Genomic DNA, 13,063 nt, shown 5'->3' with positions numbered 1-13,063 from the left:
ATCTGGACAGATGGCAGCTCCGTCACTGAGAGAGCTTTCAGCGAGCACCCCAGAAACGTACATGTTGCTAGAATGACAAAAACGGATGACAAAAGGCACTTGATCAAGAAAAATGTGTGTTCATGTTAGAATAAGTGATGAAGGGGCAGTAACAGGTCTCCTACCAGCAACTAAATTTTGGTTCTAAAATGGTAGAATGGTACAAAGTAATGTTTTCAGGAGCAAGTTTTCTTTTAGGTAAAAGTTTGGGTACCATTAGTCAAACATTGGTCAAAAAATGCTCAAAATTATTATTATTTTTTGTTGTTTTTGTAAAAATATCACATTACAGGAGCGTTTCATAAAACACTTGGAATCTCTTTTAATATGGCCCAAAACTCAACTCTAGCTATCTAGTTATCTTGGCAAGGACAGAAGGCAAACTGTAATCATGACCAGACTGAGACTGGGACTGTGTGGACTTTCATGGGATCTGGCAAAGATGGGAAAAACTGATCTGCAACCTGTACAATGACACCCAAATCCAGAGAGTAACTCTGAGAACCAGAAAGTCCACCTGGACTTTATATCTTCCACAGGATGACTGAGACTTAAAGTTGCACTCAAACCTGTATAAATGTGAATTTCAATGTAAATATCAATATATATCTTGCACTCCAAACATTCTTGTATATAACTTTAATTCCATGGTTCTGTTTCTTGCACTGTTACACTGTTACTTGTGTTACTTGTTTTGTTTTGCACCGTAAGACTCGTACTTTTTATATTTTATATTTTATATTTGTATCTTCTATTTTATCTGTTTTCTTTTTCTATATTTATGTTGCACCAACACACCAGAACAAATTCCTCGTATTGTGTTAACTATACCTGGCAATAAATCTTTTTCTGATTCTGATTCTGATTCTGAGACACTGAAAGCGATTTAGGGTAATAACAAGCCCGACCTGTGGGTGGCAGCACTGTGCCGCAAAGGCATCAACACTGCCGGAAATCTAAATTAAAAAAAAGAAATAGAAAAACAGATGCGCGCGCAACAGTCGCCATTTATGAATACAGGAGGTGTGTACCGCTGCTGGTCTCCAGCCTTCTCCTCAAAGTTAGTTTAAACAACGTTACAGAAACTACTTTGTGCGAGTATGGCTAACAGAAATATACAGCAAGCGAACATGCAAAGCAGTAGCTCCCCTCAACCAGCGAAACCCGGGACCGAGTCCCCGGCCCCGGAGCAGTCACCGGCGAACAAAGACAGCCCCGCGCCGCCGCAGCAGCAGCAGTCCCCCGCGGCGGAACAAGCGGAGGGAGCCGGGGAAGGAGGCGAAGAAGGCCGGGCTGCAGTGACTCTGGATATCACGAGTTTTCGGAAGCCCGGTGAGAAGACTTTCACCCAGCGCTCACGGCTGTTTGTGGGGAATCTTCCGGTGGATATCCCGGAGGAGGAGTTCAAAAACATGTTTGCTAAATACGGGAACATTAACGAGGTTTTCATCAACAGAGACCGGGGCTTCGGCTTCGTCCGCCTGGTGAGTTCAGGTGTGAACCGTGCTGTTGTACCTGAGTGTTGGTTTTAATTTTCTAAAGCTAACTTGTTTTATGTCTTGGCTAAAATAACGTTGCTGCTTTGTTAGCATTAGCACCAGATATTTATTGACTTGGCACTCAATTATATCTTACTGTATCTTTGTGACGTTTAAAAATGACTTTATTTTATGATACTAGTTGTAAATTTCCCTAAATAGGAGGTTCAACATGTTTTATAACATTGTTATTACCGACAAAGTAAAAAAAAAAGCACAAAACAAAACCCCAAAGTTTGGGTATTTTTCTTATTTTGCACAATGAATGAATATTACAAACACTTGAAAGCATTGCATTTCATGTCTCCATCTGCTGGTAGGCCATATCGACAAGATTATGCATAATATGATGTTAACTCCATTACAGAAGATACTTTATTATCATTAAATTTAGAAGGGGGGAAGTGTATATAGCTAGCAACACTAGTATTGGTTATTGGCCAAAAGAGTTGTTCAATTTTGGCATATAAGTTCCAATATTGTGCATCCCTAAATGCATCTTGTTTATTTTCCAACACAAAGCAGTGTTATATGGCAAATAATGTTGTTACTTACAGTTTAAACTTACATAACACACTTCAGTTGGTCAGGTTTGTATGCATAGGTGTTTAGTCTGGACTTTCAGTAGCTTTAAGTGAAGATAACAGTTTCATTTATTGTACAGTCTTAATTAAAGCCCTACAGTGCCTTTCTGTGGTGTCATCATCCTTTGGCTTTTTACCCCATGTCTTCCAGGAAACACGAATGCTGGCAGAGATCGCCAAAGCCGAGCTGGATGGGACTATTATGAATAATCGACCAATCAGGGTCCGCTTTGCGACACATGGCGCTGCTCTCACAGTTCGCAACCTGCTGCCTGCAGTGACAAACGAGCTGCTGGAACAGGTATACCCGCATGTTTGTCAGTTTTACTCTCTGCGTCGGTTGCTGTGTAGAATTTCTGATTTCTGTGCGTTGATTTTTAATCAGAAAAAAAAAAAACCACCCTCTACTGTGTCAGGCGTTTTCTCAGTTCGGGTTGGTGGAGCGGGCTGTTGTCGTGACCGATGACCGTGGTCGTCCCACTGGGAGAGGCATTGTGGAGTTTGCAAACAAAGTATCTGCACGTAAAGCCCTGGAGCGCTGCACGGAGGGAGCGCTGCTGCTGACCAAGTAAGGAGTGAGAAGAACTTGCTGGGATGAATGAGTCTGTGCTTTTGTGTTTATTTGTTTTCTTACACATCAATGACTTGTTGTTGTCTTGTAATATCACTGGAAGTTTAATTTAGTGTTGTCCTGCCTTTCTCCAGCACACCCTGTCCAGCCATCGTAGAGCCCTCGGAGCACTTTGATGATGAGGATGGACAGCCTGAAAAATTGCTGCAGAAGACTCCAAAGTACTACAAGTAAGTAAATATTTGCAGTCATTTAATAGACATCTATAGATTTTTCTTACATTAAAATACAGCTGATCGTTTTGTGCTCCACCGTGCTCATTCTGTCTCTTTTGGTCTGAGGCGTTTGTGAGTAAACCACCGGAGCTGTGGTTTATTTTTGTATTTATCTTTTTTTTTTTTTTTTCCCCACCAGAGAGCGAGAGCAGACGCCACGTTTTGCTCAGCCGGGGACATTTGAGTTTGAATACTCGTCTCGCTGGAAAGCTCTTCACGAGATGGAGAAACAGCAGAGAGAGCAGGTGGACAAGAACATCAGAGAGGCCAAAGAGAAACTGGAGGCTGAGCTGGAGTCGGCCAAACACGAACATCAGCTCATGTTGATGAGACAAGGTCAGGACTGCTTGATTGGACACGATACACGTTGCCCTTTTATTTTGTTCATTAAAAAGTGGCTTTTTTGCACTGATTATTTCTTATTAAGTGTCCATCTGTCAGTTCATGCGGCTCATATGGTCTCCCTCACTTCTTCCAGATCTAATGAGACGTCAGGAGGAGCTGAGGAGACTGGAAGAGCTCCGTAATCAGGAGCTGCAGAGACGAAAGCAGATAGAAATGAGGTGCGTTTCCTTTCCTGAGCAAACTGTCGGGACATCGTGACAGCTGTTAGGATTTTGTTTCGTTCGACTGATTTCCTTTTTTACGCTCTCTGTGTGTGTAGGCATGAAGAGGAGAGGAGGAGGAGAGAGGAGGAGATGATGAGACACAGGGAACAGGAGGACCTGAGACGCCACCCGGACGGCCTCAAACCAAACTACATGGACAATGTGAGTACAGCTGGAATACACGAAAGTACACTTAAATATAGCTCGTCCAGGTACATTTACACATTTGATACATACTGTAGTATCATGCACACATTAAAACGAAGAATAACACCAATCAAAGAGTTCACCTCCCACTGTTCTTTTTAAAAGGACATAGAAATACAAATACATATTTAAAATTTGTATTTTAAGCAGGTTTGCCACAAAACACAATATTATAGTGCACCTGTATCATAGTTTGAAACGGATCATATTCATATTTCTTTCAGCAGTTTTCACTCTAAATTCTATTTCATTGAGGCGATTCTTGGGGAAAAAACAATTTAAATGCGTGGTACCACAAGAGCGATATGCCGAAAAAATCTTTAAATTAATTCTACGACGTCTTAACATGGTGCAGAGCTGAGTTTTTGTTAGCTTTAAGCCCCTTTTTTTTTTTTTTTGGTTTTCATTCTTAATGCGTTTCCTACATTTGAGCAGCAGCTCGGCTCAATCGTGTTGCTGTGCACGGGTTTGTCATTTCCTCATATTTTCATAGCAGCTGTCTGTAAATGTTGATGGCAATATTTTCCAACTGTATTTTAATAGTTGTGTTCAGGCTGCCATCGTAACTCGTTACCGTAATACTGTGGCTTGTTGTGTGAATCTACACATTGGATTTAACAAACACACATAACAGGTGCTATACTGTTTTACCTGCACTGTGTATTTATTAGTAATATATTCATATTATTTTGAAGTTAAATGTGTACTTTTTCTCTACTAAGCCTTCTCTCTTCATGAACCTCTTCTTTCAGTCTGTCTGAACTGCACGCTTAAGCCCGTTTTTTTTTTTTTCCCTTCCCCGCACTGCCCGACACAAGATAGAGAAATACAGCCTCGTGTCAGATACGACTTCACTCAAGCATAAAATGTTGAATTCAACTTTGCTCGACAGGGTAAGGGAGAATTTAGACAACTGCAAGCTTAAACAAGTTAGAGATCATAACGAAAGATCAGCGTGGGACGACACATTTATAGCTCGACTCTACCCGTCTTGTTTGCAGTTTCTTCATCTCTGTTCTATAAAGGGTTTTCTTAAGTTGTGATGTTAGTTTGAGAAACCAGTAGTCATCCTTACTTTTCTCCATCAATGTCCACAGATCCGTGTCTCAAATGTGTAGTATACGTCTCAGCCAGTCCAGCAGATATTCATAGAATTCGGAAATAAAATTGGAGCCTGAAGCAAGAGTCGTATGGAAAGTTTTACAGTGACGGTAAAAATCCGTGTGACCTTTCTGATATTAGTGTTTCTCAGAGAACTTTTTTTTTTGAGTGACATCTTCATGTGCACGTGGGGAAACTCTTAGTATTGCCGTGCACACGATTGCTGCCTCATGTATCTTGCGTCTCTTAAAATGCTTGTGCAAGACGCAACGCAACACGTCTGCAAGCTGTAGTTCGCACATGATCAGTACGGGCAGGATGGAAATGCTGTCATCTCATTTAAGAAATGTAGCTCAAGTTTTACGAGAATCTGAAATGGAAACCCAGCTAGTGTCGGCAGGAGAGAAACATATCTGGCATGGTTACAACGTGCTTCATAAATGATGGTGCCATTGATGCTTTTTCTGCCGGTGATCTCAGAATTATGGAGGATAAGGGACACTTTCCCGATTTTGGACAAAGGCTTATGGCAGGACTGCAGGGAATGTGTGCAGATTAGTGGCGTTTTGCCTCTTTGCGTGCCGTACCGCAGGCTCCTTGAGCTTGCCACCCTTCAGCCAAAATTTGCAGAAAGTTCTGCGTTCCCATATGTGCCCCGGAGTGAAACCCACGTGCATATTTTTTAAAAGGCAAGTATATCTTTGGCCTTAGGGAACATTTAAAATTCATTTTTATTTCCGTCTATAATCCGTAATAGAGAAGGTAAGGTAAGAAACTGTTTGTAAAGAGAAGCATTCAAACACCAAAGTGCTTTAACAGCAGTGAGCAAGTTGTAAAAAAAAACCAGAAAAATTAAAAGAATGTGTTTCCAAGTCCAAAATTTGAATTTGTAAAAAGCAATTATGTCATTTTAGGGGATTTATTCGATCAAAAACAGAGTTTGAGTGAATTCTAGCTCGCTCTTTATCCTCAGTATGAGTGTGTTTTGGTGTGATATGTTGTTGATTTCTGTGTTATAACTTTTCTCTTCAAATCCTTTGCTCTGTTTAGTGATCCTGTTGGGAGTCTGCATCTTTACACGCATGTAACACACACACACACACAAACAACACAAATACGCACACTCAGAATTTGCATCTAGAACCATCAGTCCAATTCTTAATCCACTACAGTCGCCAACTGTCCTCAAAATACACCAGGTAGTTTGTCTTCGCTTCGAAGAAGAGGTTGGACATGTGTGTCGTGTCAAATTATAGGGAAAGATTTACGCAAATGCATAAAAGAAATGCACTGTTGTAACAATATAAACGCCACAGTCACTACCTTTGCTCTCATGAAATTAGAATTTTAAATACATAATAATACATTGAAATAACTTAAAGGTCTATTTCACAAATATTGTTAGACCAGGGGACCACTAACCAGGACATCCGTGATTAAAATTGACCGCTGGGTGTTAGAGACTCCTTCATGCTACTTTACATACAGGTGCTGACCTGCTCTTTCTGACATTATTCTAGTTGGCCATTTTTTGTTTGTGGGGAGGATTATTGTGAGAGTGTAAACGGCATCTGCTGCCATCTAGTGTTTTAATTATAGCCAAAGTTCCTCCATCAGCGCTACGTTTGATCACAGGCCGATTTTAAGCCGCTGTTGACAGATGCACATGATTTTGATACACATAGAGCACATAACATGACTACCTTTTCATTGTAATTGCAACATAATGTGAATTGAACAGGTAAGTATGTAAAGAATACTAAGGCTGAGCATCGCAGTATTTGCAGTCCCTTTCCCTGCTTTTCCTGAAAGCGTGCGTGATGGACAAGTCTACTATTTCTGTATGAATACATAAAGAACGGAGAGATGCCACAGCTGCGTGTCACCGCTATTGTGATAAGATGGTAAAAATGTTTACATGTAAAACTCATGTTCATTACAGTGAGTTTATAATTTTTGTGTAGTTAATTATGTCCATCTGATTCCACTGCATTGGATTAAGTCTTGTCTAGATACTTAATTTGAATTTTAAAAAAAAAACAACAAAAACAACCTAAAGCAGACTTAATCAGGGTCAGTGAAATCCAGTATTGTTGAAGTGTATAAATTTCGGTGTGTGTGTTTAACAGAGAGCAGAGCAATTGTGTGTTAGTTTGTGTGAATGCATAATTGTGTTACTGTGAGAGGTTGTATGAAAGCACGAAAAGCTGCTGTAGCGTCTGTGTTTTTGTGTGTGTTTGGGCCCTGAAACATCAGACTGACAGGTGACGCTTCACAGCTGCATCACGTTCAGGGTTACGAACGTCAGTCAGCCGTTATCAGCAGACGATGTCGTTTGAATCTGCATCAGAGTTACTTATTTAATTCATTTGTATTTTTTTTTGCCTCCTCCGACCGCTTACTTCCTCACAAGATCAGAACCTGAGCTGGCAACACCAGTATCAAACAGTTACAATAGTACTAATAATAATTAAGTTTTTGACAAACAAAGCAAAGCGGATGCAAGAAACTCCACAGACAATAACAATAAAAGCCACAAAATGATGTCGAATTAACACGAGATTAGAGACAGAAACGTGTTGAAGGCAATGAATAGTATACCATTATTAGCTGAAATATTTTTGTTGTTATTTTATTTATTTTTTTAAGAAAAACCTCGGTACTGCTTAATGTGTTGACAAGTTGAACAAGTGTGTTAAAATAGATTAGCAGTGGCATGCTGTTTTTCAGGAGCAGTTTATAAACTAGGTCTTTGTTATAAATGGACACTTGGTGTGTCAGGGCCCCCGTGTGAATGTGTGAGTCTAGAAGCTGACAAATGTATGCGTTAAACTCCTAAAAATAACTACATGTTTAAATGAAATGGCCTGAAGCCCATTTAATGTGTGTGTTTTTTTTTTTTTTTAAAGACATACTTGCACACTTCCAGTTGATTTGATTATAAGCCTCAATTTGCAAAAGAGATTTGCAATAAGCTTGTCCGTGAGCAGTAAATCTACATACACGTGGATGGGAAATGTCTTTACTTTGCCGGCGTGTAAATGGGGACAAGGGAAGCTGAGCCTTAAGTTCAACTTTTCCATCACTGAAAAACAACAAGTTCCCAGGAGGGAGGGCGTTTTGCATCACTGTGTAGAAAATTAGTCCTTTGTGAGTGTTAGCTTATCCCCCTGAAGATTTGTACTTTAGCAGAGTTTTGTTCTGAAGGCTCTTCTTCACTTCTTCCAGAGAGAACAGGAAATGAGAGTGGGTGAGCTGGGCCCTCGTGGAGCCATTAATATGGGAGGTACGGGCATGATTGTGTTTAGATTGGCTGATACAGAAACCAGACCGAGTGACGATGATGAGTTGAATGATGACTGCCTTAATTTCATTTATCATTTTTTTTTTTTTTTTGTCTTGCATCCCAAGTGGCTTCTATAAAACAAGATGTTTTCACATTACACATCCACAAGTAATTGTGTGTTTCGGCTCCTTTTGGTTTAAAATGGACTCACATGGGATGCAATTCAAAGAAGAGAAGAACATAATACACCACATGACAACGTCTATACCAACAGAATATACAGTGCACTGAAATGGGGTTGTGTTTATTGGGGTGAGGTTGCATATTTTCAGACGTATATAGTCCCCGAGCTCTCATCCTCACTTGTACGCAGATTTGAAATAAGGTAAAAAAAAAAATTTTCTTCTCAGAAGATGATTATAAAAGCAAAATCTGGATATTTATTAGCAGCAGTGGCCTTTGGGTTTATTCTCAAAGTGTATTATTTTTAAGTGAATCATAGCTTGCAATTAAAAACTGAGGTAAATTTCTGAGTGCAGGATGAGGGGCCGGGGATTGAATTTTGAGTCTGCAATGTTGGACAGATTGTCAGAGGTTCATGGTGGCTCTTCACCATACAGAGATTATAACCTGGGATTGCACATCGTCTGTATGACCAAAACGGTCTCATTTTGTTGTTGGACAAACTACAGGAGCATCCAGTTTTTACTTCAAATGTTTGTATCTGGGAAGGGGAATCAGTTCGGGGTTCCCACAGTCATTGAAAACCTGGAAAAGTCATAGAATCACATTTTTCAGTATGTTTTCATTGTAAAAAAAATTGCCAAGATGACACAATCTGTCACTGCCAGTAACTCCTGGATTTTCACATTTCTGACCGTCCTTAAAACACTTCATGTGAAAAGCTGAAATTATGTCTGAACAGAGTTTAAAATCTTACATGTTTAAAAATGCTTTGCAAGGAAAAAGATTATTTTAGGTCCTTAAAAGGTCATGGAAAGGTTTTGAAATTGCGTCCATGAAAATGTGTGGGAACTGCAGTAGTATCTACTCTTTATGTGTGTGTGCGTGTGCACGCACACGTGCACAGTCACCTTTACCGAAGCATAATGAAAAGACGGCATTTCTATCTGCGTTATGTAATCGTTTTAGGAATGTCGCAGTGACAACACTCCTCACAGATCTGATGTTTTTGTCTGCTGCTATTTTTAGGCCACATGCCTATTTGAGGTCATGTTATTTTCCAAGTCTGTCGCCATTGCAGCAACCTCTCCAGGTCATCGAAGCAAACAAACTTTTTTTGCAAACTTTTTTTTTTTTTTTCAGATCTCTTTCCTTTCAGCTCAGGTTTTTTTAATGACTGTATTTAAACATGCATAAAAACAGGCGAATGGAAACCACCTTAACTCATATTTTGAATATTTTTTGTTATAAATTGTTGATACACAACAGCAAATAACCCATCCTACATATATATATATATATATATATATATATATATCATATATAATTTAGTCATAGTCATACAGTCTTGACCTGGATGACTGAGAATCTTGACCAACATTTGTATCATTTTGTCGACAGTTTGTTGACATGTTTGTAGCTCTGCTGCTCATACTCACAGTTGAAACAGTGTGTGGCATCAACGCTTCGAGATTTTCTGCCCCGCTTGTGTACAGTTTGCATTAGTCATCATAGGAAGAATCAAACCTGCGGCGTCTGTGGCGGTCTGACTGCTTTTTAAAAAAGGATCAATACAGGTCGGAGCTCTAGCAGGACTGCTAGTATTTATAACAACTGCATTGCAATAAAATTGTTCTAAATACTGCAGGTTTTGCTGGAGCTTTAACCGTCTTGATTTCTTTCTGTTCTCCGTGCACCATGGTTGAAGTTGAACCGAGGTTGAAGAAACCCCCATCCTGTTTTTTTATGACTGAGATGATGTGCAATCTGAGGTTTAGTTAGTAAAAGATTTGGATGTCGCCACTTTGGCTCAAAGTTCAGGAGTCAAAATAAGAACCTCTGATTCCTAATTACACAATCTGTGGTCTCTTGTATTTTAAATTGGGATCTACTTTACCATAATACCATAACACCTGTTGACGGCTTTTAATTAACGTTGGTTTTTGGTGGCGTTGCTGGGATTTATTCTGATAGGACGTTGCTTAATTCTTTTAAGATCTCGCTTGAAAATGATAAATTGAGTGTACTGTTGAAAATAAGCGTGCTTTTTAAATGAGCGCAAAGATGTTTTTAAAGACAAAATGCCAATCGTAAACCGTAGTCCTAACTGGATGACCGATAAATCACATCAACCGACGACCAAAAGCCAACGTTACCTTTTACTCTGAAGTCATTGAGATGAGTTGTAGCGTTTAGCTTCCACAGTTTTTTGCGGGACGTTGGGTACGTCACATTGACCCACCAAATGACAAACCAAATGCTCCGTTGTTTTGCGTGTAGATGGCTTTAACCAGGGTTCTCCGGGGCCCGGTGGTAACCAGGGTCAAATGATGGGCATGAGTGGAAGGGGAGGAGCCGTTGGCCCAGAGGGAGCCGCGAATATGGGGACACCATTGATGTCAGAGAATGGAGCCATGGTAACGTATCAGGAAAAATGGATAGAATAGAGCTTATCTGGCAGATAGTCCAGTTTCAACTTGAAAGCTGTTTTCTATAGATTGCACTGTGAAAAACACGTCCTAATAAGAGTACTCGAACTGTTTGTTTAAAAAGAGTCATAATTTGGCTTTCCAAATGTTATTAGACGAAATAGATAAAAACCTGATACTGAAAACAGTCATTGTGAGGGGGTTTTCGTGCAAAAGAAGTGCTGTTCCTTGGGGCTTCTTATAAAGTACAGCTGCAAATTAACGGTAAGCTACACTGTGTCATTTTGGACTCTCCAAAACTTCAGAACAGGCGTAGACATACCCTTAAACGCTTTATTTTGAAGCCGAAGTAAAAAAAAACAAAAAAAAAAAAACTTGAAAATTGATCTCAAAAGTGTAGACATATCTAATAGTCCTATTCCTCTCTTTTCCTTTGTCTGCCCGGTTCACCTCTCTCCCCGTTACTCGTGGATGGCAACACGTGGATCACACTAAACCCTGACTGACGAACTTTGAAAACCCCACCGCATTTCTGGATACACTGAATTTGTGATTTCTAAACGTACTCCCATGCCTTTTATCCAACCCTTTTTTTTTTCTTTTTTTTTTGGAAACGCTAACCCCAAGATACCGCAGCGTAACGATAGATACCCACAGGGTGGATCAATGGGGGGGCGGCCAGAAGTTGAGTCCCCAAAGCAGCAGCAGCAGCAGCAGCAGCAGCAGCAGCCGCCGCAGCAGCAGCAGCAGCAGCAGCCGCCATTGGGCCCTCAAGTTGGACAAGCCCCAGGATTTGGGAGGGGGAGTCCAGTAGGGGGAGTCTTTGATGGGCCAAATAACAAGCGCCGCAGGTACTAATTCTTCTAAACAACGAGACAGTTCTCATGGATCTTTAACGCCCCAGCCCGGGGCAATCGGACTGATTTTTTTTGCCAGTTTTGGATTTTGTATTTTTCTTGTTTGACAAGTTGCCACTGAGGGGCATCTGTTTTTTTTGTGATGGGTAAAACCACAGTCTGATGCTTCTTATCATAACGCTTACTTGCGGTCTTTATACACAGTATTTTTGGAAGTCTGTGTTTCTCCTCTGTGTTTTCTGAGTGAAACGCTTTGTCTGCTGAAAAATGAACTGTGCAAACGTGTTTCGAAGCATGACGAGGAAAACCTTTGTGGGGAGACGACTTTGCAGTCGCTATGGCTGCATTTGTCTTGGATACACTCGAGTAAGCTGCTGTATGCGAGTATGTGAATAAAAATGAGTTTGACTGGACGTTGATTCGACTCAAAACAAGATCCTGGGAGTATGTTGATTTTTTTTTTTTTCTTGCTTCTTTGTGGTCCTCCTTTACATCATACTGTTACTTTTAGGTCCAAAGATGATAGTGAGTGAATGTTCTGCAGCTCAAGTGCATCCTGTATTTGATGGTTAAAGAGAAATAAAATATTTGTAGGAAGTTGTGTCTCTGTGATCTGAAAGAATTTTCTTTTTCCCCCGTGAACTTGACAGTAAATTATGCAGTTAATTCAGCAGGATTTGGTTTCAACAACTGACTCCCATGAACTTGAAAGAGCGTTTTACTACATTCAGAGCATATGTATGATTCAGAGTCTGAGCTGGGATTGTCTGTTCTCAACGTGGAGGTGGCTGAGCTCCAAAAAATTGGTTAACAAAAAAAAAGAGTGATAAAACCGTCAAAAACAAACTAGAAATTGACCCAAAATGTGCCGAAAGTTCAAAAAAAAAAAAAAGAAAAAAGTCTGTATTTCATATTTTATCTTTCTTTTCTGAACATAATTTTATATTAAAATATTATTATAATTATAAAGACAGTTTTCCAGACATTTTCCCACCTTTTTTTTTGTCTAAACAATTTTAAGCACTAATTTTCAGGTTATTTTCTTCTCACTTTTTACTGATTTGTGAGACATTTCTTACCAAGCTGGTCATTGCAAACGGGTCCAATAGCTTGTGAGATGCACATGAACGCAGCACAAGAAAACTGATGTTGCTTTAGGTTTCAAGGTGTTAGCTTTCGCACCAGCGCCATTCAATTTTTATTTAATTCCATCATTTTGTTCCATTATTATTATCATGACTTCGTTCTCTGCTCGAGATGCCATTGCTCCACTATACCTTCACATAGCACACAGTAGCTTGCTTGCATATTAATGCTCTGAATGTCATTTAGAGCTCCTTTAACTCTTGTTATCTTTGCAAGTTCCCCGTCCTTTATGGGTCAGT

General features: G+C 40.0%; 2 protein-coding genes across 2 annotated transcripts in view; both read left to right on the top strand.

The window, feature by feature from the left end:
• The first annotated feature begins 1,024 nt into the window (after positions 1 to 1,024).
• pspc1 (paraspeckle component 1) lies at positions 1,025 to 12,275 on the top strand. Its single transcript, XM_088074404.1, has 10 exons — positions 1,025 to 1,523; positions 2,313 to 2,462; positions 2,578 to 2,729; positions 2,867 to 2,962; positions 3,147 to 3,343; positions 3,486 to 3,570; positions 3,672 to 3,777; positions 8,152 to 8,209; positions 10,673 to 10,809; positions 11,449 to 12,275. Exons 1-10 carry the CDS (start codon positions 1,140 to 1,142, stop codon positions 11,677 to 11,679), a joined length of 1,596 nt encoding a protein of 531 aa, XP_087930530.1. The 5' UTR covers positions 1,025 to 1,139; the 3' UTR covers positions 11,680 to 12,275.
• Positions 3,673 to 13,063, top strand: part of LOC121938757 (rho GTPase-activating protein 20-like) — a 37,349-nt gene continuing 27,958 nt past the window's right edge. Inside the window, exon 1 of the mRNA XM_088074400.1 lies at positions 3,673 to 3,777. The gene's annotated coding sequence lies outside the window, so the exon portion shown is untranslated. The remainder of the gene's footprint in view (positions 3,778 to 13,063) is intronic.

Source organism: Plectropomus leopardus, chromosome 24, assembly GCF_026936395.1.
Source record: "Plectropomus leopardus strain MGB_pleo_1.0 chromosome 24, ASM2693639v1, whole genome shotgun sequence".
Classification (NCBI taxonomy): Eukaryota; Metazoa; Chordata; class Actinopteri; order Perciformes; family Serranidae; genus Plectropomus; species Plectropomus leopardus.
The sequence above is the reverse complement of the archived record's forward strand: the minus strand, read 5'-3'. Positions and strand labels throughout refer to the sequence as shown.

What these genes read in the sequence shown, in the direction of transcription:
- pspc1 (XM_088074404.1), top strand. Translation starts at nt 1,140, where the DNA reads ATGGCTAACAGAAATATACAGCAAGCGAACATGCAAAGCAGTAGCTCC. An exon ending in GCTCATGTTGATGAGACAAG is followed by an intron (nt 3,344 to 3,485) that starts GTCAGGACTGCT and finishes CACTTCTTCCAG; the next exon opens with ATCTAATGAGACGTCAGGAG. An exon ending in TGTCAGAGAATGGAGCCATG is followed by an intron (nt 10,810 to 11,448) that starts GTAACGTATCAG and finishes GCTAACCCCAAG; the next exon opens with ATACCGCAGCGTAACGATAG.